A 21,115-nucleotide genomic window follows, 5' to 3' on the forward strand; every position below is an offset into this window, starting at 1 on the left:
ATTCTCAATCTGGGGTGTGCAGGAAGTTTCACCCAGAGCAGCCGCAGACAGATGCTGTCCATCGAGCATGTATTGCACACTCAAAATGCACTTTTAGTGTTACGAAGCAGACTTTTCAACTATTGGTTAACTGAGCAGTGGGGAAAAGTGTGGTTTGGTGAGTCATCTCACTCTATTCGGTGCACACCAAAAGTTATCAGGAGGCCTGAGGTCTGATAAAGCAGTCTGGGCTCACACTCACAGTTTAGGCCAGCTGAACCTCTGACAAAGCAAGGTAAATTTCACTGACCAGTGTCGTTTTTTTTAAGGAAGCATTTCTCTCCTGATGGCTGCAGGGTTTGCAGAATGTTTTTTCCTCTACAGGACATAAGTGGTCATGAAACGTTTTGGATAACAACAAAAAACACACACACCATCATCACCCTATCACCACATCTTAGCCCTGCTGGAAGTTTCTGGAGCTGGTTGTTTTTGGACCTCTCCACCAGTACAATAAAACTGGTAATGTGTGTGGTAACTGTGATTTCTCCACCACATTTCATTAAGTTGTCCATGTGGAGATAGCCTTTATGGGTGTCGATGTAAAAAACAATGTAACCTTTCAATTCAATTCAATTCAAAAAACTTTATTTGTCCCCGGGGGGCAATTCAGGGCACACAGAGCAGCAAATAACGTCAGTGCAACTATACAAAAACATCTTAACCTATCAACAAGAATAAAGTGTAAAAGAAGAATAAGTGTCAGGATGTTTGTGTGTTAGTACAGGTTAGAATCCAGTCACAGAGTTAGATACGAAGAACAGCAGAGAGGAAAGTGCTATTACTGTGCTGTGTCACTGAATTATAATTTCAACTTTGGCTACTACTAGTTAAGAATAATAGCCTCCCACTGTGAATGTGTGACATAACCTGGTTGTCACTGACATTGTCATCGTATTTCTAAGGCTTCACCTCCACACATTTCACCTTGCCTTGTGGTTTGGGCACAGCTACTTTGGTCTCTTTGGAGCTCTGTGAGTTGTTTCTGCTTTGAAAACTCATAATTACAGTAGTGACCTCTTATCACTTTCATTCAACCTAATATAACCCAACTTTGCAGAAGTGGGTTTGTAGAGTGTAAGTCATATTACATGCACTATCCTGTAATTACTGAAATAGCTGAAAAAAGAACACGCTGAGGTAACTGTCATTACTGATTCCAAGTAACCCTTTTTTATCTTGATGCAGTATATCTGCAGTATCTATGTGACCTCCAGAACCACACTGCATTCACTTTATTTATTCGCAAAACTGAAAGAAAACACAGATCAATGTCAGACACACCAAAGTGCATTCATCTGGATTCAACCAAATAGACAATGACAACTAAGATTTTCATGAAATGAAGTCCGTCCCAGGGCAGCTGTGACTACTATGGTACTTTATCACCGACATGTATGTCTGTGTGAATGAATGGAACCTGGACTCTGTAAAGTGCCTTGACTACTGAGAAAGGTGCTATATGAATCCAATCCATTATTATGAAATATGCATTCAAGATGAAGTAAATGTGGGGATATTTAATACTAGCCTACTACTAAGTAGGTTATTGTACTGTTTAGTAGCATATGTAGTAGGTTTTTTATTCCAAAAGAACCATGCCTCCTCTAAATAATTTAATGGAAATTGTATTATTATTATTATTTAGCCTATGTTTGAGTTGGTTGTTGGCAAACTGGACAAACCTTTAAAAAAAGTCTGCCCCCCTGATCTTTTAGTTTTTTTCAACTAGTCCCCGTTTCTGTATTCTAACACACGGTCACTTAAGTGGAGCCAGAGTTAGGCCCGCCTAATAGATCCGTGTGAAACGTGTCTGCTGCTACTGCTCAACTTTTCCGGCTGGGGAGAGGCTGCACGCTGCGGCCATGATGATGCGGCTGCTGCGGGCGGAGTCTGCTGGCCTGAACCCTCTTTCTCTGTCTGCCTGCTGTCCTGTCATCGGCCTGGGTGTGGTCTTGCAGTCGGGGGTACCGTTAGCAGGAAATCAAGCTCCAGTCCATTTTCACTTTAAGGGCGAAACAAAGAAAAAAAAAAAATAGGCTCTCGCGCGCGAGCTTGAGAATAGTTCTTCGCAGTCACGCTACAAAGTAACGTTCGTGTCCTCGAGACGGGAAGGCGTTTGATTGGCGCCGTTGTTCTGATGGGAAAAAGTTTTCCGCTGCTCTCGCCGACTGCTCTGATTTATTAACTTTTTTTTTTCCTTAAAGAAAACCTGAACCGGACGTGACAGAAAGGAAAGATGCCGAAGACGGTAAGAACAAAAAACTGCGTTAACGTTTTCATGTGAAAACTTACTGCCCGTTTCTGTCTGTCTCTCACCGTTATCCGTAAAAAATCCACACCGGGAGTCATTGTTTGACACTAGAACTTAAATATGAACCGTAAAATACCCCTGCGTGCATCTCTGGTACGTATTGTGCCGTTTTAACATCCTTTCCATCCCCAGTGACTCACGCCAGCGTAACTGGGGGAGCTACTTTCCGTTATGTGTGCGTGTGCGCGCTCCCGCCTGTTTGTTCATTAAAATGAGCGCCTTTAATCACGTTACTTAACTCTCTCGGGCACTCGAGCTTTAGTGCTCCGCGTTTTCATTAGGACTCCGAGCTCCTCTCCACTACCGAAGAGCCTGAAATCTCATTTGTAGAACCGTCTGTGAGCGGAAGCCGCTGTGTGGCCTGCAGTAGCAAACGAGCTAGGCCTCCTTTCTCAGTCAGGTCTAACAAGGAGGCATTTGAACTGTCACTCAGGCCAGCTGTGCTGCCCAAATCTGGAGCAAATGGAGGCAAACTTAAAACTGGGAGGTGGCGTAAGGGCAGGCACTAAGAGCTCGTATGCCTTATTGCCACCATTTGCAACAAAAGAGTCAAAATGTCGATCTGTGCTGTGATATGAAATGGAAAAAACAGCCAGAGCTTCGTAGATGTGTGCTGGTGTAGCTGTGAACAAAGAGAAGGATGGCCACACAGACCGGACTCTTTGTTTTATTCAGACAGCGTAAGAACAGGCTGCAGCCCGGTGCTTCCGCTCATGCCTGTATCAGTGGCGAACACAAGTGAAAGTGGCGTCTTCTTCGCTCGCGCCCTCTGAAAGCACGGGTTGGGCTTTGACTCAGCATGATGCTTCAGAAGAATATATAAAAACTCAAATCTGCCTGCTGTCCTTCTCATCCACAGCTTGTTCGGAGATGTGATACTCACAGGTGCACTCTCATAAAAGGACCCATGACATGAAGCTGAAGTACAAAGCCATTTAGATGTCACAGTATAGACACAATTAGTTAAATAACTATATAAGTATATTATATTATTTTATATTACATTACAGCATTGGTTTGATTTATGCAAAACGTCCATGCATTGTATCACTACAGTGCTAACATGTCATTAAACCTGACTTGTGAACTAAGTAATGTTTGTGAACTTACAAAACCTACAAACAGAAGTACAAATTGTACCAAAGATTGTAGCTGCTTTCTTCCTGTAGTATTGTTTCTGCTACTACTTCCTCAATATATTATTTTCCAGCTGTCACCCCCATAGCATCCTGGCATTAAAAGTGCATACTTTAAGACGTCCACTACCCTCCTCTTCCTAAAAGGAATTCCTGTAATCATACAAACATTTTAGAATAAAATTTACAGGGCCAGTTAACGTGAATCTGTTGGAGCAATTAATAACTATATATTATTAATTAGGTATTAGCAATTAATTGGTACATTAATTCATAAAATATTGCCCTAAATTTTAAGTGCATTTGTTTCAAGATGAGAATATTATGTCCTTTGTAATTTGAGCAGTGACACTGATGAGATCATTGAAGGTTAGCATCATGTTTGTAGTAAATTGAGGTGGTGGGACTTTCAGGTGTTCTGTGCTGCATCAACGCTAATAAACATTAACATTGTTTACATTTTTCACCGCAAGTGTTTACTATGCTTTTTATATGTATTTTACTTCTTCACTTAGTGTCAGTCTTTGTGCCAAATCTCTGCAGAGGGACGTTGTTAGCCTCAATAACACCAGAGTAGTATACAACAGTAGCCTGTAGTATGTGAAGCAGCCACTGAAGTAACAGCTGGGGACCTGGAAGACCTCTAAAGAATCTGTTTGGCAGTCACAATCCGTTCACAAGCACAGGGGACACTGCAGGGAAAGTGCAGCTGCGTTGTAGAGTCCTGCGCCCGCACATAAGAAAGAGTAAGAAAAGAGGAAACTAGTGGTGGACAAAATAGACGGTCAAGAGGAAGCAGCAAGATTTTCTCAAAATAAACAGGGACAGGCAATAATGAGCAAAATGGAGTGCGGTAAATGTTAAACAATAGGTCTTCTATTCATTAATAGATGTCTTATGATGAGTTTTCAACATTAAAACTATATAGGGACTTCCAGGAGAAGTTATATCGTCTCCTTTGTGCGGATGAAGCAAAGCCTAAAAACAGCAGGCTAATGGCTATATGCTGCCGATCAATCATTGCACCTGGATGATGGTGATATCAGGGATGACATGGTTAAAACTCAGAGCTTTTTAGTTATTGCAACACCCAGTGGTCTATTTCCTTTAGTAACGCATGTGGTAACATGTGAAGATGACAAGGCGTATGAAAGAAAGAAGCTGGATACACTGATTCATCAAATGATCCAAAGCTCATTCTGCACCAGTGAAAGTTGTTTCCCTTGATTAGCAGCAACAAGCCAGCTCAGGGAGTGAATATCACTGTCAAACAAATGTTTCTACATTAAGTGTTTTGGTGATTTATTTAGTGTTTTCTTTTTTAAGTTAACTATAACAGCCTTCACGATTCACGAAAGCAATAATTATTGAGAAACTCTGCCTTTCCTGGACTCCTCTTGGCAGTGCTTAAGTTTCCCAAGGAAGTCATGTTGTGACTCAAGGTTTCTGCACTTACATCAGTTCCTCTCTGGTAATTTCCTTGCCTGCAGCCTTATAAGGACTTTCACATCACCGTCTGGCTGTTCTCCTCCCAGCGTTCCCCTAGCGTGGTCCTCAGATGCCATGCTCCACTTTAGATTGCATTACAGCAGTGCAACAATTTATCGGTGTTATTTGACATTTTAGATGATAGCTTTAGTTTAGATTGTTTAGATGTTGCTATGATGTGCTTATTATCTGTTTTGTTTTTTTAAAGGGAGCAGCAAATTTACAAAACAAAAAAAAAAAATATTCTGTTTGGTTTTATTGTTTAAGTCTGAACCCATGTTGCAATAAAAAATATATTTTTCTCCATTTCATGGACTGTATTGCAGAATGGGCCTTAACAACTGTAGCTCTTTCATTTTCCTACCTGCTGTTTGATCAATAGAACAGTTTCAGTGTAAGTACAGCCAGCCTGATTCTGAACCAGTTTTTCATTATTCACAACTGAGGAATATGGTTAATCATATTAACAGAGAGCACCTTTGTATCCACAAATACAGAATAATAATAATTATTATCATGATACAAAACTTCAGCCTAACTTACCATTGTAGCCCGTTTTGTAGGAATCACGACAGATGCAGTTTTCTCGTTAGGAGGACCAAACTATTGTGGCTTATGGAGGAATGGTAAATGGAAAGACCCAGCGGTATGCAAGCAGGGGATTAAAAGAGTGTGTAGTGCACATAGCAGAGCAGATTAACAGTGTGTAGAGGTGGTGGAGAAACTACAACCAAAACTTCTGGGGTTTTTACACAAATTGCTAGTTCAATATTTTCTGTTTGGAGGTTGTGAGAAAACCAAACTTCTGAAAGTAAGTTCTTTGTTGTTTTTATAATTGATATTTTATGTGCATATTATCCTCTGGTTTATTCTAGTCTATTTCTATAGCTGCTGTTTGAAAACCACTCATCTTAACTATATCCTGTTAAAATCATCTAATGTGTGTTATTGGCATTGAAATATTATTAGAATTAGATGTTACAGTGACATCAGATTTGGCCCTCATTGTAATGGAAGTGTCTACTATAACCTTCAGGCAAACAAAGTTTAAACTGTGTACATATTGTAAGAATAAAATAAGCAAAGCACTACAGTGAGGATTAGTCAACATCATATTGCATTACTGCATGCTGCAAACAGAAGGGCCTGTGGTTTGTATCAGTGAACTGGACGTCTTGTGTTTCTCTGGTAATTGTTTTGTCCTTAATTATCACGACACAGCACACACACGACACAGCAGATTTCCAGTGTCACCAGTTTCGTATTGAGAGAGCTACTGGAAATTTGGTAACAGGCATTTAACCATATGCTGGACACATGGAAGTAGGTATATGAAACGTTGTATAAGGTATAAGAGAATGTAAGGAGTATAGTCAGGGAAAAGTACCTCCAAGTTGCTTCTGCCTAGTCTTTTTGTTGGGTCTACATATTTTTGTGTATATGGCTGTAACACTATGACACATGATTTGAACCCAAAAACAGACTTGGCGGACAAAACCAGGCAGGATGAAACAGTCCTTACTTGGTCAGGGGGATAACAGTTGGCAACATGATGGCTGGCACAGTTAGCAAACAAATGCAGGGGTCAAAAGAAAGGCAACAGGTCGTCAGAATAAAAGCAGCCAGAGCTGAAAAAGTGCTTGAAGATTCGGACAACATTGTCAATTTGTCAAGGAGTAGTAGCACCTGACTGATTAAATACCAGGACTAATGTGGTAAGGACAGGTGTGCAAGCTTGTGACAAGTCATTTGGCCATCCAATGGTAAGATAATAAGAGTCAATCAAAAGAATATAGATGGTTGAATCTGACGAAGCAGCAGTCTCTAGTTTCTAAGCTATTTTGTCTTGGTTATAGTGACATTTGATTAATTAAAAAAAAGTGGCAGTTCCAAAAGACCCTTTGCGCTTTTGTTTACTGTCCTGATTAGAGAGAAAGCTCATTCTCTTGAATATAATTCAGTTCAATAACGTTTTATTTATAGTGCCAAATCATAACAAAGTTATCTCAAGACACTTTATATACAGAGTAGGTAAAGATTTACAGAGACCCAACAAATCCCCCATGAGCGGCAACAAGTTGCACTATCTCCAAGTTCTCCATCTTCCTGTCTTGAACCATGAGGTTTCTTCACTGTAGTCCAGCATACGACCACAGGCTAATCTGGATAAAACAGGATGAGACCAGACTACTAAATCAATATGAGTTCTTATGTTTTTCTGTTGTTCTTACCATGGTCTGAATTGTGTGTTGTAGCATAGATAGTTTCCGAACTCAGTAATGTAGTGGAGGTTAATATTTGTATTTTAGCTTTAGAGGATATAAAGTAAACATGTTGTTTGGCTCAAAAAGTCTTTTTACACCATGTCCCTCGTATTACTGGCTTCAAGCAATACCGTGACAAGGCTGTTATGTTGTGCCTCAGGCAGATTTGGTCATCACCGTCACATTTTCACACTTCATATTCAGCTTGGCGTTACCTATTTACTGTTGGCTGCATGTAATGTTATATAACTGTCCACTGGACTAGATTGAGTCTGACCCTTAAGGTCTTTTGTCTCTCAAGTGGATCGTATTTTTGTCATCTCTGACATCTGCAGTTTGTCTTTCATATAATCAGGGAAGCTGTAAATTTCAGTAGCATGGTTGCTGTAGTTACCAGGGTGAATCCACTATTAAAGAGATTCTCAGCGTAGTTGCTGACCTTTTGTGACTGTTGTCGACAGCAAGACCCAGATATAGCAACCCTCCTGTATGGTAGATGCGTTTCTAAAACCACTTAGCGGAATCTTTTTTTGTTGCCTTGGCATTGGACTGTGCTTGTGAACAACACACAGAGATAACACTTGTGGGAAGGTGAGACTGGTGTAATGCTTTAAATCACACCTGTTCTGTATGTTTAATTACTCGCCCCCACCCCCACCATTTTTTTTTTTTTTTGGTTCGCTTTTGGATTTACTTCGTTATTGTCGCATATGCTTCTTTTGGCCATGTTATTATTAAACAAACTTGTCCACTTAGTTAGTGTTTTTTTCTCTCCTCATGGGGTTAATACAGCTTTCAAAATTGTCAGTCATAAAGCTCTCATGTTTTCTAATTTACCCTTCCTCCACTGGCCAAGTTTGTCAGTTGAATTTTCAGCCTTACAACCTGTACAGATACTGACATGTTATTAAGCTGATATTAATTCTAATTTATTGGGCAAATTTGTAAATAATATGGATGTCAGCCATGTGTATGGATGCAGTTGTTTGCAATGTCAGTTTGTTTGTTTGTTAGTCTACAGCTTTGGTCCAGACTATAACTATGGAATTTGATTCAGATATGTTTTCTAATGTCATCATCAGGTCAAAATTTCCATTCATCCAATAGGGTGGTTTCTGACCAAATGGCTTAAAAACCAGTACCATCTCATCAGCCGCAGCTGTACTTTGTGCTAGTGGTAATTAGCAAATGCTAACACGCTAAACTAAGATGGTGAACATGGTAAACACTGTACCTGCTAAACATCAGCATTTTCAGCATTGTAACTGAAAGCCTGTTAGCATGCTGATGTTAGCATTTAGCTAAAAAAAAAAAAACAGTTTTTGGTCCCTTTGACCGTTACTGTAGTGGGGGTTGAATTTTTACCAACCCATCTGTTTAGATTATATGAAGGCTTAAAGTTCTGCATAATTAAGGGAAGGTTGAGTGACAAGTTGGTGCCATCACAGGCGACTGTAGGCTTCCATGCCCCCACCCCCCCCCCTGCGCATTCTTGGATTAGCTGGGTGATAGGCGTGAGATGGTGACAGCTGGAGCCGCCCACATTGAGCTTCACACCAGCTCTTCAGAAACCCATGGGTGATGTCACAAAGACTATGAACGTAATTTATACAGTCTGTGTGGAGGCTATAGAGTGTTATTTGAATTGATGTGGCGAGGAGTTTTTGGTCAATAATGTATCGTAAGTGAGAACCTATGTGCAGATATGCAAATCTGATTCGATTGCTCAGTATATTTAAATATGTCAATATACTTTACCATATGAGTGTTATATTTCACATGATTGAATATCATTAATAGTAATCAGTGAAGGTTTGATGATTCAAAGGCCAGTTATACAAACACAAGAGGAGATGAGATCGTAAAGGTTTCCATGTGGTCAGTATCGGCAGGACACAGCTGTATGAGTTAGGATGAAGCAAATACAGGTATTAAAAATAAACTCAAGATTCAGGAAATCAGTGAAGCGCAGGATTCTTGAAGAAAGCTTGTTATTACACATTAGTGATTCTACAAATCAGTAGCTTCTCCATAAGTATACATGAATGCAACACTATAACAGAATTCTGGTCTTTATATGCTTCTAAAGGTTAAGAACGGTTAAGAATAGGTCATGGAAACTTAACACATGGGCCTCAGAGGGTGTTTTTGAGCATGTGCTAATAATAGCGTGTTAAGTGTTTTTGAATGCTGGCCATGAGAGACACACCCTAGAAAATGTGCGAGTGCAGTTCCTTTTTCATGTAGAATTAACCATTCTGTCTCAGGAAATGAAACCGCTTAAAAACCCCAGCAGCGTGGCCATGAACTGATCTCTTACGTACACTAATGAAAACATATTCATTACATTTCATAACTGTCAGTTTAAAGAGTGGTATGTCTAGATGACTTGAGGCCTCTGTGTTGGAGTTCAGTGCAGGCCCAGATTGTAGGATTCACTACAACTCTTCTTTCTGCTGGTGATGACAGGAAATGACAAGAGAAACAAGTATCCTGAGCAGTAAATGGGGTCCTGCTGACATGAATGGGAAAGAACGCAACTCTAATCAGCCCCACAACTGGGAAATAATGCATGCCATTGTTGTTCACGGCAGGCGTGGGCCTCAGCCTGCACAGTTATTTCCCAACAGACAAGCTTGCTGCTGTTTTCGTCATCTCTAAGAGGACAGAGAATATGAGAAATGCCTACATGGTCAGTTTACTCAGTACAGAACGAATTTATTCTCTGGGCTTTAAGGTTAAATATATTCTTTTTAACTCTTGACATATAATTTTGTATCACACAAACATTTCCAGTCTCTTAAATGAAAAGTACCTCACTGGCTAGATAAACCAGCTGTAACAAAGTGTGTTACTTGAAGAGCATACTTAACAAAGTCTGCTCTTGTTCAGTTCTGCTACGGCAGATAGCTTAGCAGAAAGCTGACAGCTCACTGCTTGATTCATGACAGGATATAGGCGACTCTCATGAGAGTTGGTGTTCAGCAGCAGTGCCTCGCAGCCACCAGAGGATGTGGTTACTTCCTGTAGATAAGTTCTATACTGAGACAGAGCCACATAGGCACGTTTGACATACACACTGTGGGACCATGAGAGTTCTCAAATCATTTTTCATGATACGATGATGGTGTGGTCTGCTGATGGTTCACTGTAGGCCTGATTTAACGGCGCTGTTCTGTAACAGACATGGCCTGTGGAGCGTGTGCACTGAGGGTTGTGGGTGCTCCTTTGCTGCTTGTGCACAGCCACTTAATTCAAAATCTTATCAGCACTTTAATTTAAACTCAGCTGATGAACCAGTGTATGTAGAATTATATGTGATATATATAAATTTTTAAGTTTTTCTTGTGTGTTCTGTTAGTTGATTTTTTTTAATACAACCACTGGGGGGCAACAGTGAAATATTTCCAAATGTTATACATAAAAACTTTAAGTCAAGACAGATGATGTTTTTCAGTTAAAGAGATTGTTGACTGTACTTTGAGATATATTTCTGATGTCGCATGTGTGTCTATTGAGAGACAGCTCAAAGAGTTAAACATGAATCAATTTCTTTGAGACACAAAAGCCATAATCTCCTGATCATGCAAAGAAAAAGTGATAAAGCTCTCCCTTTGCCAATAAAACTTGCCAAAATTTGATTTAAGCACAATTATATATGTGAGATACATTCATTTGATCCAAAAGTTGTCTGTTTCCCTCTACATTTATAACTTTGCTCATTTTTCCAATGTGTTCTCCTCAGATTAGTGTCAGAGTCACTACAATGGATGCTGAACTGGAGTTTGCCATTCAGCCAAATACAACAGGAAAGCAACTCTTTGACCAGGTATGAAAAACTGATGCAACTAGTGTTATGTGTTTTCCAATGACAATTAACTTTTGATGTAATTAAGATCATTTTAAGTAAGCAATGGTACCGCAGCAATGGTACTGCAACAGAGTGGCCTTGAGTCCCCTGAAGGGTTTCATTCAAAGTGATGACCAGTTCACTCTGCATTATCCAGCTTATTACATGGCTACTTACTAAAGAAATCAATAATTTGACACAAAATATTGATTTCAACAAAACCCTAACTTAATTTTAAGACAGCTGATAAAATTTACCAAACGTTGTCCATAGCAAAGATCTGCTATTCAGAATTAACAGCCCGCAGAAATTCCTCAATTGACCGATCAGATCAGAATTGAGTTTTCAGCTGTGTGATAAGTTCTGCTTGTTTTTGTGTGTGATACTCTCAGGAGTATTAGTAATCCATAAATGACATAAACATACACATAACATGAAGATATAAGCAGCAGTTAACTGGCAGGATGCTTTATTTTCAACTACAGTTTAACCACCATACTAATAACTGAAGTAACCCTATAACTTAGTATTAGGTATATAACAATTGCCATTGTTAATGCACTACATTTTGTTTGCTATTGCAAAAATAACTTGTGTTATATCTAGAGAATACAGCAAAATTGCAGCTATTGTAAACATAATAATAATACATGTTTTATATTGTAATGAGCAAGCATTTTATTTCAAAACCATTTATGGGGCTGCAATCACATTTATTTATTTATGTTTCTATTTTTGTCACATGCAGTGTTAGGGGGTACTTCGTTCCAACATAGCATTCATTTAATGTCTTTTGTATTTGATGTTTATAAGTGTATGAAATAAACAACAAACAGCACATTCAGCGGCATGACAAGTGGCAATTAGCACCTGTTGCCTGTGGTTCACTGTCTATATGAATGTGCTATTGTTCTGGTGAAAAGGCACATTAATAATACTTCTGCTTTTATGTTTTCAGGTTGTTAAAACCATTGGGCTGCGTGAGGTATGGTACTTTGGACTCCAATACCAGGATACTAAGGGTTTCTCTACATGGCTTAAGCTCAATAAGAAGGTGAGCTCCTCTGTTTTTACACCACCACAACGTCTACTACACTGTTTTGTCTTTCTTTGTCAAAATGAACTCTAGTCTATTTACAGAAGTTTGACCTCTACCCCTCATCCGTGTCACGCTTTATTGTAGGTGACAGCCCAGGATGTGAGGAAGGAAAGCCCGCTGCTGTTTAAGTTCCGTGCCAAGTTCTTCCCCGAGGATGTGACAGAGGAGTTAATCCAGGACGCCACACAGCGGCTCTTCTTCCTTCAGGTGAAGGAGGGAATCTTAAATGACGACATCTACTGCCCTCCAGAGACGGCAGTCCTGCTGGCGTCCTACGCAGTGCAGGCCAAATATGCTGACTACAACAAGGAAGTCCACACACCGGGCTATCTGTCCAGTGAACAGCTGCTCCCTCAGAGGTAACACAGGATCACCATTTTAACTTGGCAGTTAATGTCAGATAGGTGTCACCTTTCAGACATGTTTCTCTGCATGAGACTAAGAACTGAGTGTGATGTTTCATGTTCTTAGAGTTCTGGACCAGCACAAACTAAACAAGGACCAGTGGGAGGAGAGGATTCAAGTGTGGCACGAAGAACACAAGAGCATGATGAGGTAACCGCACACATGCACACAAACGTTTGAAGAAGAGTCTGCTTAACCATTTCAAGGTTATGCTATTGCCTTTGGAGGTCTCAGTAAACTCTGGGTCATTATCTATCTCTCACTACCTTGAAAATGTGAAGCTTGAACTTTTTCCTAACCGTCTTGCACTTCAGTTTCAATCTTGTGATTTTACACTACCCTGACCTTCCAACTGAAAGCTCCAACATCTCAGGGCTACATTGTGCTCCTTAGTCACTCTATTTGAAGCACTAGTTAAAGACAATAATAATGCTTTTTGTCCACAGAGAGGAGTCCATGATGGAGTATCTGAAGATCGCTCAAGATCTGGAGATGTACGGAGTCAACTACTTCAACATCAAGAATAAGAAAGGAACGGAACTGTTTTTGGGAGTGGATGCTTTGGGGCTCAACATTTATGAACAGAATGACAAGTAAGTGATTCCACAACAATGTGAAACTGCCATGAATGGACATGTTCAGCATAATTAGTGTTTACTATTATCACTAGTTCCTGTCCAATGCAATGCAGCTGACCCAGAGTTTTTGCATTGTCTTTAACAGAATGACGCCCAAAATTGGATTTCCTTGGAGTGAAATCAGGAACATTTCCTTCAATGACAAGAAGTTTGTCATTAAACCAATCGACAAGAAAGCACCTGTATGTTAACCCTCAATAACAGACAGCTTGTCAATAATTGATAAATAATCGGTCTATATATCACTCCTAATGAAATACTCTAATGAAAGTCTCTAATGTCGCTGTTTTAGGACTTTGTGTTCTATGCTCCGAGACTGCGCATCAACAAACGCATTCTAGCTCTTTGCATGGGCAACCATGAGCTGTACATGCGGCGCCGTAAACCGGACACCATTGAAGTGCAGCAGATGAAGGCTCAGGCTCGGGAGGAGAAGAATCACAAGAAGATGGAGAGGTAAGATTCACACGAAAGAACACTGTGTGACTTCTGATGGTTGAAACCATTCAACAAATGAATGTACAACTGTAAGTGTACCAAACATTAATAACCACAGTTTATTATTGACCTAAACACTATGACCTGAATTAAAAATGTCTTGTAACAAGCGGGTCAGGCTTGTTCTCTGTGACAACAATTACAGAGATTCTAATTCCAACATGTATTGTGTTTGATGGTTATGTGTAACTGCAGGGATGTGAAAGCTAGTACATTTTTAAATATCCTGTGTGTAATATGGTAATATATGTGCTTGAAAGATCCTCCTGATGACTGTATGATTCAATTTCTGTGTCTATCAGAGCTCTGCTGGAGAATGAAAAGAGGAAAAGAGAAGTTGCAGAAAAGGAAAAGGAAAAGATTGAAAAGGAAAAGGAGGAATTAATGGAGAGATTAAAGCAGATCGAGGAGCAGACGAAAAAAGCCCAGCAAGGTGCGTGACTGACCCACCAGTAGAAAAGAAAACCTCATCATTGTACTGTAATGAATTGTGACAACGCTTTTCTGCCATGTGGGGCTGACCTTATTGCTTCTCTGTGTGTGTGTGTGTGTGTGTGTGTGTGTGTGTGTGTGTGTGTGTGTGTGTGTGTGTGTGTGTGTGTGTGTGTGTGTGTGTGTGTGTGTGTGTGTGTGTGTGTGTGTGTGTGTGTGTGTGTGTGTGTGTGTGTGTGTGTGTGTGTGTTTGTGTGTGTGTGTGTGTGTGTGTGTGTGTGTGTGCGCACAGAGTTGGAGGAGCAAACACAGAGGGCTCTGGAGTTGGAGCTGGAGAGGAAGCGCGCTAAGGAGGAGGCTGAACGTCTGGAGGCTGACCTGCAGGGTGCTGAGGATGCCAAGGTGGCACTGCTGCAACAGTCACAGAACCAGATGAAGAACCAAGAACACCTGGTCAGTTCTCAAAAAGTATTTGTTTAACCGTAGATATTGAAACAAAAAAATGTAAGGCTTTGGTGGCTGAGAATGTGTGTTCTGAGGCTTTATATATCAATATCAAGATAATCTAAAAAAGAAAATGTCCTTTTAGGCAACAGAGTTGGCTGAACTGACTTCGAAGATTTCCCTTCTAGAGGATGCCAAGAAAAAGAAGGAAGACGAAGCAGTGGAGTGGCAACAGAAGGTATGATAGAAAAAAAAAGATATCCAATAGTATTCGTCCTTTGATTGCAGTTACAATTCCACTAATTGAAAATGTAAGTACAAAGGAGAGTACTGTATCACGTCTATTTGCATACGCAAATGGATTGCATCAATGGCAGCGTCAACTTCCTCCCACTGCACCAAAACATCCGGGATACGGGCGCCGCCATCCTGTGATTCAGGAGCCAGTCTGCACAGTAGTGATTGGGTGGTGAAGCCGGGCATTTAAGTCCCTGCTGTCAATCATGACGTTTCAACCCACATCAAATAACTAATTAAAGGAATCATAAAAATGAACACTTGAACATACATCAGCGTAATAAAACCTAAAATGAAATCATCTTTGTCAAAAATGTATTTGACTATTTGGTAGACTTGTACTTATACAGTATAGCGCCTTTCTCTTCCCATGTCCCATCCACTGACATGGAGGGGGTGGCGTTTATGGCCTATACTGCAACACCGTTTCCATCTTTGTTTACAGTCTCTGGTAGTTACATACACAGTTACTTAGCTGCATTTCTTCTTCATCCCCCTCCTCCTGTCGGTGAAAACTAAAATTATACATCCGAGCCACCATGTGATGAGAAGAAAGACAAACAGCCAGGTCACTCAGGTGATTCTCAAGTTAAATCTCTGTTCATTATCCTTTTCATAATCACTTATATTGTGTTTCATGTATTGGTGTATTCTATTATATAGAGTTAACCAAGGGAAACAGTTACAACATAAATACAAGTTAATGGCACCTGTTTCATGTGATCAGCTGTTATCATTCAGAATGAGCTCAGTGTGGACATGACAGAAATGAGTTCATTGATTAGTCTGATATTATGCTGATCATGTTGCCCCTCCCCTGTGACACAGGACAGACATTCCTGAGGTCTTGTTGTGTGTTTCTGGGGGGAGGGGTAAAAGCTCACCGCTGGCCTCATGTCTTTTTTGGTAAAAACCATGTGTGCCAGTCCAGCCTCTTCATTTTTTGGGCAGTATGACTCATGCTGTTTGCGGTGGTGACAGCTGTCCGACTCTTTTGAATCATTATGATATTCTGTCTAATAAACAAAACAAAAGCAGTGCTAAGTGGTGGTTTCCATGCTGTTGTTGGCAAACACTTTAGTTTCAGGAAGCCTGTGAATGTTCTCATTTGTCCAGGTCGTCGTTGTTCCCAAAGCAATTTCAGTCAAAAGCAACTGGACTTGGCTGTTTGTCTAGGGTCTGACCAGGCTGGGACCAGGGACCAGTCCCAGCCTGGTCAGATGCGTACATGAACTGATGAAGCCTCGTGGATGAGAGGTGAAACGACTTCCTAGACAAACAAAGTCCTTTTGCTTTTGACTGAAAATGCTTTTGGGACTTTAGTTTCAGTTGAAATTCCATTCTTACTCATAATTGGCTCTTATTCCCAGTAGCCGCTCATAGAATAAGCACACTGGTCAGTTATTTTAGTTCGTTTTTGCTTTATTAAGTTGTCCTCTGTGGTTTGGGGTTGTTAGTGTCTTTAATAGATTATTGAAATGTATTTTTAGTGTCCAAATAATAGAAACAATGTTGAACAGCCAGCACTGTACAGCTGAAGTGATGAGAGAATTAATTTTCTGTTGAGAAATGTCTTAACAATTATGGGATGGATTGTCATGTATTTTGGTTAAACTTTCATGTTTCCCACAGGATGAATGTGTTGTGTTTGGCCAGTATCACTTGGAAATAAAACCCTGCCGTTGTCACTGTTTTTGACATTGTAGCGAGCCCTGTAAATATAACGCACCATCACCTCATTGGCGCTCTCTGTTCCCTCAGGCCACCATGGTGCAGGAGGACCTGGAGAAGACCAAAGAAGAGCTCAAAAACAAAGTGATGGTAGCTCACATTCAGGAGCCCCTCAACGCAGACAACGAAGAGAACGACGAGAACGACGAGAGCAGCGCCGAGGCCAGCGCCGAGTTCACATCTGCCGCCACTTACAAGGACCGCAGTGAAGAGGAGCGCATGACTGAGGCTGAGAAGAACGAGCGCTTGCAGAAACATCTACTCGTAAGTCTTCACTCATACAGTATCTCATATATTAGTTCAATCTGTCAATAAAAGATTGGATCTATGGATCCAAAGACTTATTGTAGAATTTCGATCGTATGGGACACACATGTTTTTTAATTGGCTTTTAATCTTTCTTTTTTTTAACTAGAATAAAATAATATGTTGAAGTAAATCATACTGCAAAAGAAAGAATCGGCAAGTGGGTCTCCGTTCTGCTTTCATTTCCTCAATATATCAGTTTACAGCTTCAGTGTTTTAAAGCAAGTACGTAATATGAATGGCATTAAAGGTATATGAATAAAATTGATTTAAAAGCTATATTAAAAATAGCAGTAGTAGTAAAGTAGAGTGAGAAATATTTTTTTGGTAAAGGCTGATACGGTTAGTGCAAAAATTGGTCTCAATCACTAAAAAGTTCTAATATTCTATTTTATTCATTCCAATGTTCTAATTAAGTATTATTTTGCATATTCAGATTACTAATACGCGTTCATAATAACGTACTGCTGAAATGTGTTAATACTGTGATGACTGCACTTCCAGGCTTTAAGCTCAGAGCTGGCCAACGCTCGGGACGAGAGCAAGAAAACGGTCAACGACATGATCCACGCGGAGAACATGAAGGCAGGACGAGACAAGTACAAGACCCTCAGACAGATCCGGTCCGGAAACACCAAACAGCGCATTGACGAGTTCGAGTGCATGTGATGTCCGCATTCACCAATGCAAAAGCCCAACCTGCTGGGCCTTTCTGCCTGGACTGCAGTCCTGCCTCACAAGCTGTTTCCTCTGTACCCAAATAAATCAGATCCACAACATGACATGGTTGCACAAGCACAGCACAATGTACAAATATGGATCTGGAAATCTCCATTTGTTATCATTCCTAACTTTGAATTTAGGCAAGTCACTGGTTGAAAAGGGACATACTGTATTTTATTAGTACATTCCTCACAAGGGGTTTATGTAGCATATTGGTAACAGACGCACGCCTCATTTCATGACACATTGAGTAAGCATTTTTAATTTCTTTCTATATTTCTGTCACATTTTTGTATCATGATTTCAAAATAAAAGACTCAAAGACCAATCTACATTTCAGATTGAAAACTGAGCCTGTACACACATATCTGCTGAACACGTGTGACAGTTCTTCACAGTGAGCTGGATATTTCAGTCATATTTCTTCCATGATGGAGCATTACAGCAGTATTATCTTTTGCAAGTTTACTTCAATTTACCTAGTTATCATTTGAGTGCATTCTGAATCGGCCTAATGTTACAAGTCATACAGTATTTACACCCCAATCAAAAGGTGATATCAAAGGTCAATGTCATTTACATTTTTTCCTTTTTTTCCATTTCCGAAAATCGTTAAAGTTTGTAACTACAAGTGTAAATGTTGCTTTTTTTCACTGTCATCTATTTGATTCAGCATTCAATTTAAAAAGAAACCGACATTTGAAGTTTTTTTGGCCGTACTTTTAACAGTTTTACCCTGGTTTTATTCCTCTGCTTTTATTGTTGAAGTTCTGCTCATCGGTGAGGATGTTGTTTGATAATCAAAGTAAAAAGAAATGTTTGCATTGCTGTAACCAATACAGTTTAAGGAATCACACTGTAGTTGTCACGTGTTCAGTTGGCTTTTGTTGGTGACTAAATGCCAATAAAGTCATCTGTAAAGGTAAAAGTTGTAGTTTAATCTTACATGCTCAGCCATGTGCTTTCTAGACAGATGAGAACTTGCTTTCCATAAAGACAAAAACAATTTGATGCATTGAATAAAATAATTGAATTAAATATGCACTGGAAATCCATAGTTTAACTTTGCAAAATGACAGACATACTGTCCCAGATGGGCAGTATTTCCAATGCATGCATCTTTTGCTAAACTGTATGTATTTAATTCCATTTGTGTATTTTGTGTTTGGGATTTTTCACAAGTGATAGAATAATGTAAGGTGGAAAACTGACACCGCTGGGGATATTTTTGTATTATAAAATCTAGAAGTACGTGTCAAAGGTAACAGTTTTTGATGAGAAAGAACAGCATTTTAAAACAGTATTTTGTTGTAAACTAATGAAAAGCTCCGTGCTGTGATAATAAGCTGGTGGAACAAGCCACACCCCAAAGCCTGTGATAGGACCAATCAGAAGCCAGGTGCTTAAGGAAAGTCTGTTCATGATATGTTGCTGAATACAAAGTATCATGGAGGGAGATTTCATGGCCAAAACATTTTGTATAAAAATTAACATCATTTCCTCGTGGCATTTTTCCAGATGACATTTTGGTGTTAAGACACGCAGGGTTTTGCTTGTTCTCGAATATTTAGAAATTAGTGTGTGAGAGATTTATTTACACAGTTTCGCAAGTTCAAAGTAAATGTATTTTAGATTTTTCTTTACATTTTATTTAGATTTCTCTTATTGAATGAACATTTGTCATTTGTACCATGCTACATTTTGATATACGGTATTCTTGCCCATTACTGCGTATAGTTCTTGTGTCTATCATGAAGTGTCAAAATGCAGTCGTTGCTATTTTGGATGCCTTTCCATGCCTTTGATAAAAAAAAAAAAAAAACTTGTATAATGCTGCACTGTATGTTCTACCTGAAGCACCATTTATTGACAGCCTTCTTTTATGAATCAAGTGTCATTTTATCTCTGATTCATCAAGTGTGGAAAAGAAATGTATTAAAAGATGCTACTCAATATTTTGTCTTGAATCAAAAAGGGCTGAAACGTTTTACTGTAAATTGACAGACAGTGCCTTGGCCAGGTTCTTCATCAGATCTTGCTGCTTCAAGTCTTCCTTTCATCAATGAATAAAAGTTAAATTAAACTGTATTTTCTTTCTCCTGACTATTTCCTTACTGGTTTAGGTTTTTTAGGTTTTATTTATTTAGCACAATTTAAAAAAAATACACAAATACTGACAAAGAAGAGAAATAACACACAGTGCAGGAAGAGGCAGAAAACCCAGTGGGCTTATTTGAAGCCTCCACCTAAATAATGTTAAAATTAAATATAATAATAATAAGAAACACAAAATTAATACAGTGGTGTAGTTGTTAGCACTGTCGCCTCACAGCAAGAAGGTTCCTGGTTCGCATCCTGGCCTGGGCCTTTCTGTGTGGAGTTTGCATGTTCTCCCCGTGTATGCGTGGGTTTTCTCCGGGTTCTCCGGTTTCCTCCCACAGTCCAAAGACATGCAGGTGTTCGGTTCATTGATGACTCTAAAATTGCCCGTAGGTGTGAATGGTTGTCTGTCTCTGTCAGTCTCTATGTGCCCTGTGATAGACTGGTGTCCTGTCCAGGGTGTTCCCTGCCTCACGCCCGATGTCAGCTGGGATTGGCTCCAGCCCCCCCGCGACCCCGACAGGGACAAGCGGTTGAAGATGAATGATGAATGAATGACAAATAAATAATAACATACAAGATAAAAGCAAAGGAAGTGAGTATATAATATGTAAATGGACAAATGTGTAAAGAATTAACAACAATACATGAAAAACGCAATTACAAAGCAACCATTAAATGATCTTTTAAGTTTCTTTTATAGCAAGTTATGGAGGAACAGTTCTTTGCCAGATGGGGAAAGCCATCCCATAATTTGGTACCCCTAAATCTTATTGAAAATTGACCTCTACTAGTAAGACATTTAGGAGGATGAAGATCTGAAGATTGACGAGTTGAGTGGGAACGTTCCTGTGAATTTGCTTTAAAGTAAGTCTTGAAATGCTCAGGAATATTCCCTTCACTTGAATGGATCTTATAAATAAAAACACATATTTGAGAAATATTGATGTCGTAAATAGTAAGAATTTGTAGTTTTTGAAATAAAGGAGTCGATGGGATGTGAGACTCTGATCGAGTTGCAATTCTAACAAAACGTTTCTGGAGGACCAAGATTTTGTAGAGAGTACTAGGAAAAGTACTCGCCCAAACTATATTACAACATGAAAGATAGGGATAAATTAAACTGTAATAAAGAGTGAGGAGACAGTTTGTACTGTTGCTGCAATTGCTCTCTATGCTATCCTAACTAATTTAATTCATGAATGCTTGTATTTACTATATATTACAGTGACACACTCATTAGATCCACCTTTGCCTCTACGGTTAACAAGCTTTAAAGCCATCATTTCCCATCACACACCTGCTTTTGTGCTTCTTGGTGCAGTCCTGCAGTGATCCACATGATGGCAGT

General features: G+C 39.6%; 1 protein-coding gene across 2 annotated transcripts; it reads left to right on the top strand.

Annotated features, from left to right (window-relative positions):
• Window positions 1-1,996: 1,996 nt before the first annotated feature.
• msna (moesin a) lies at window positions 1,997-19,716 on the top strand (the record flags this gene model as incomplete). Of its 2 annotated transcripts, XM_083926851.1 has the most annotated exons (13): window positions 1,997-2,290; window positions 10,987-11,070; window positions 12,050-12,145; window positions 12,275-12,549; window positions 12,662-12,745; window positions 13,042-13,188; window positions 13,319-13,415; window positions 13,526-13,689; window positions 14,034-14,164; window positions 14,456-14,616; window positions 14,753-14,845; window positions 16,666-16,899; window positions 17,446-19,716. In XM_083926851.1, the coding sequence occupies 13 exons, from the start codon at window positions 2,279-2,281 to the stop codon at window positions 17,608-17,610; spliced, it is 1,743 nt and encodes a 580-aa protein (XP_083782977.1). In that variant the 3' UTR covers window positions 17,611-19,716. The 2 variants fall into 2 exon arrangements, with proteins under 2 accessions (XP_083782977.1, XP_083782976.1); XM_083926850.1 differs by lacking the exon at window positions 1,997-2,290 and having other exon boundaries at window positions 10,972-11,070.
• Window positions 19,717-21,115: the final 1,399 nt, after the last annotated feature.

This window comes from Echiichthys vipera (genome assembly GCF_963691815.1).
Source record: "Echiichthys vipera genome assembly, chromosome: 14".
Lineage (NCBI taxonomy): Eukaryota > Metazoa > Chordata > Actinopteri > Perciformes > Trachinidae > Echiichthys > Echiichthys vipera.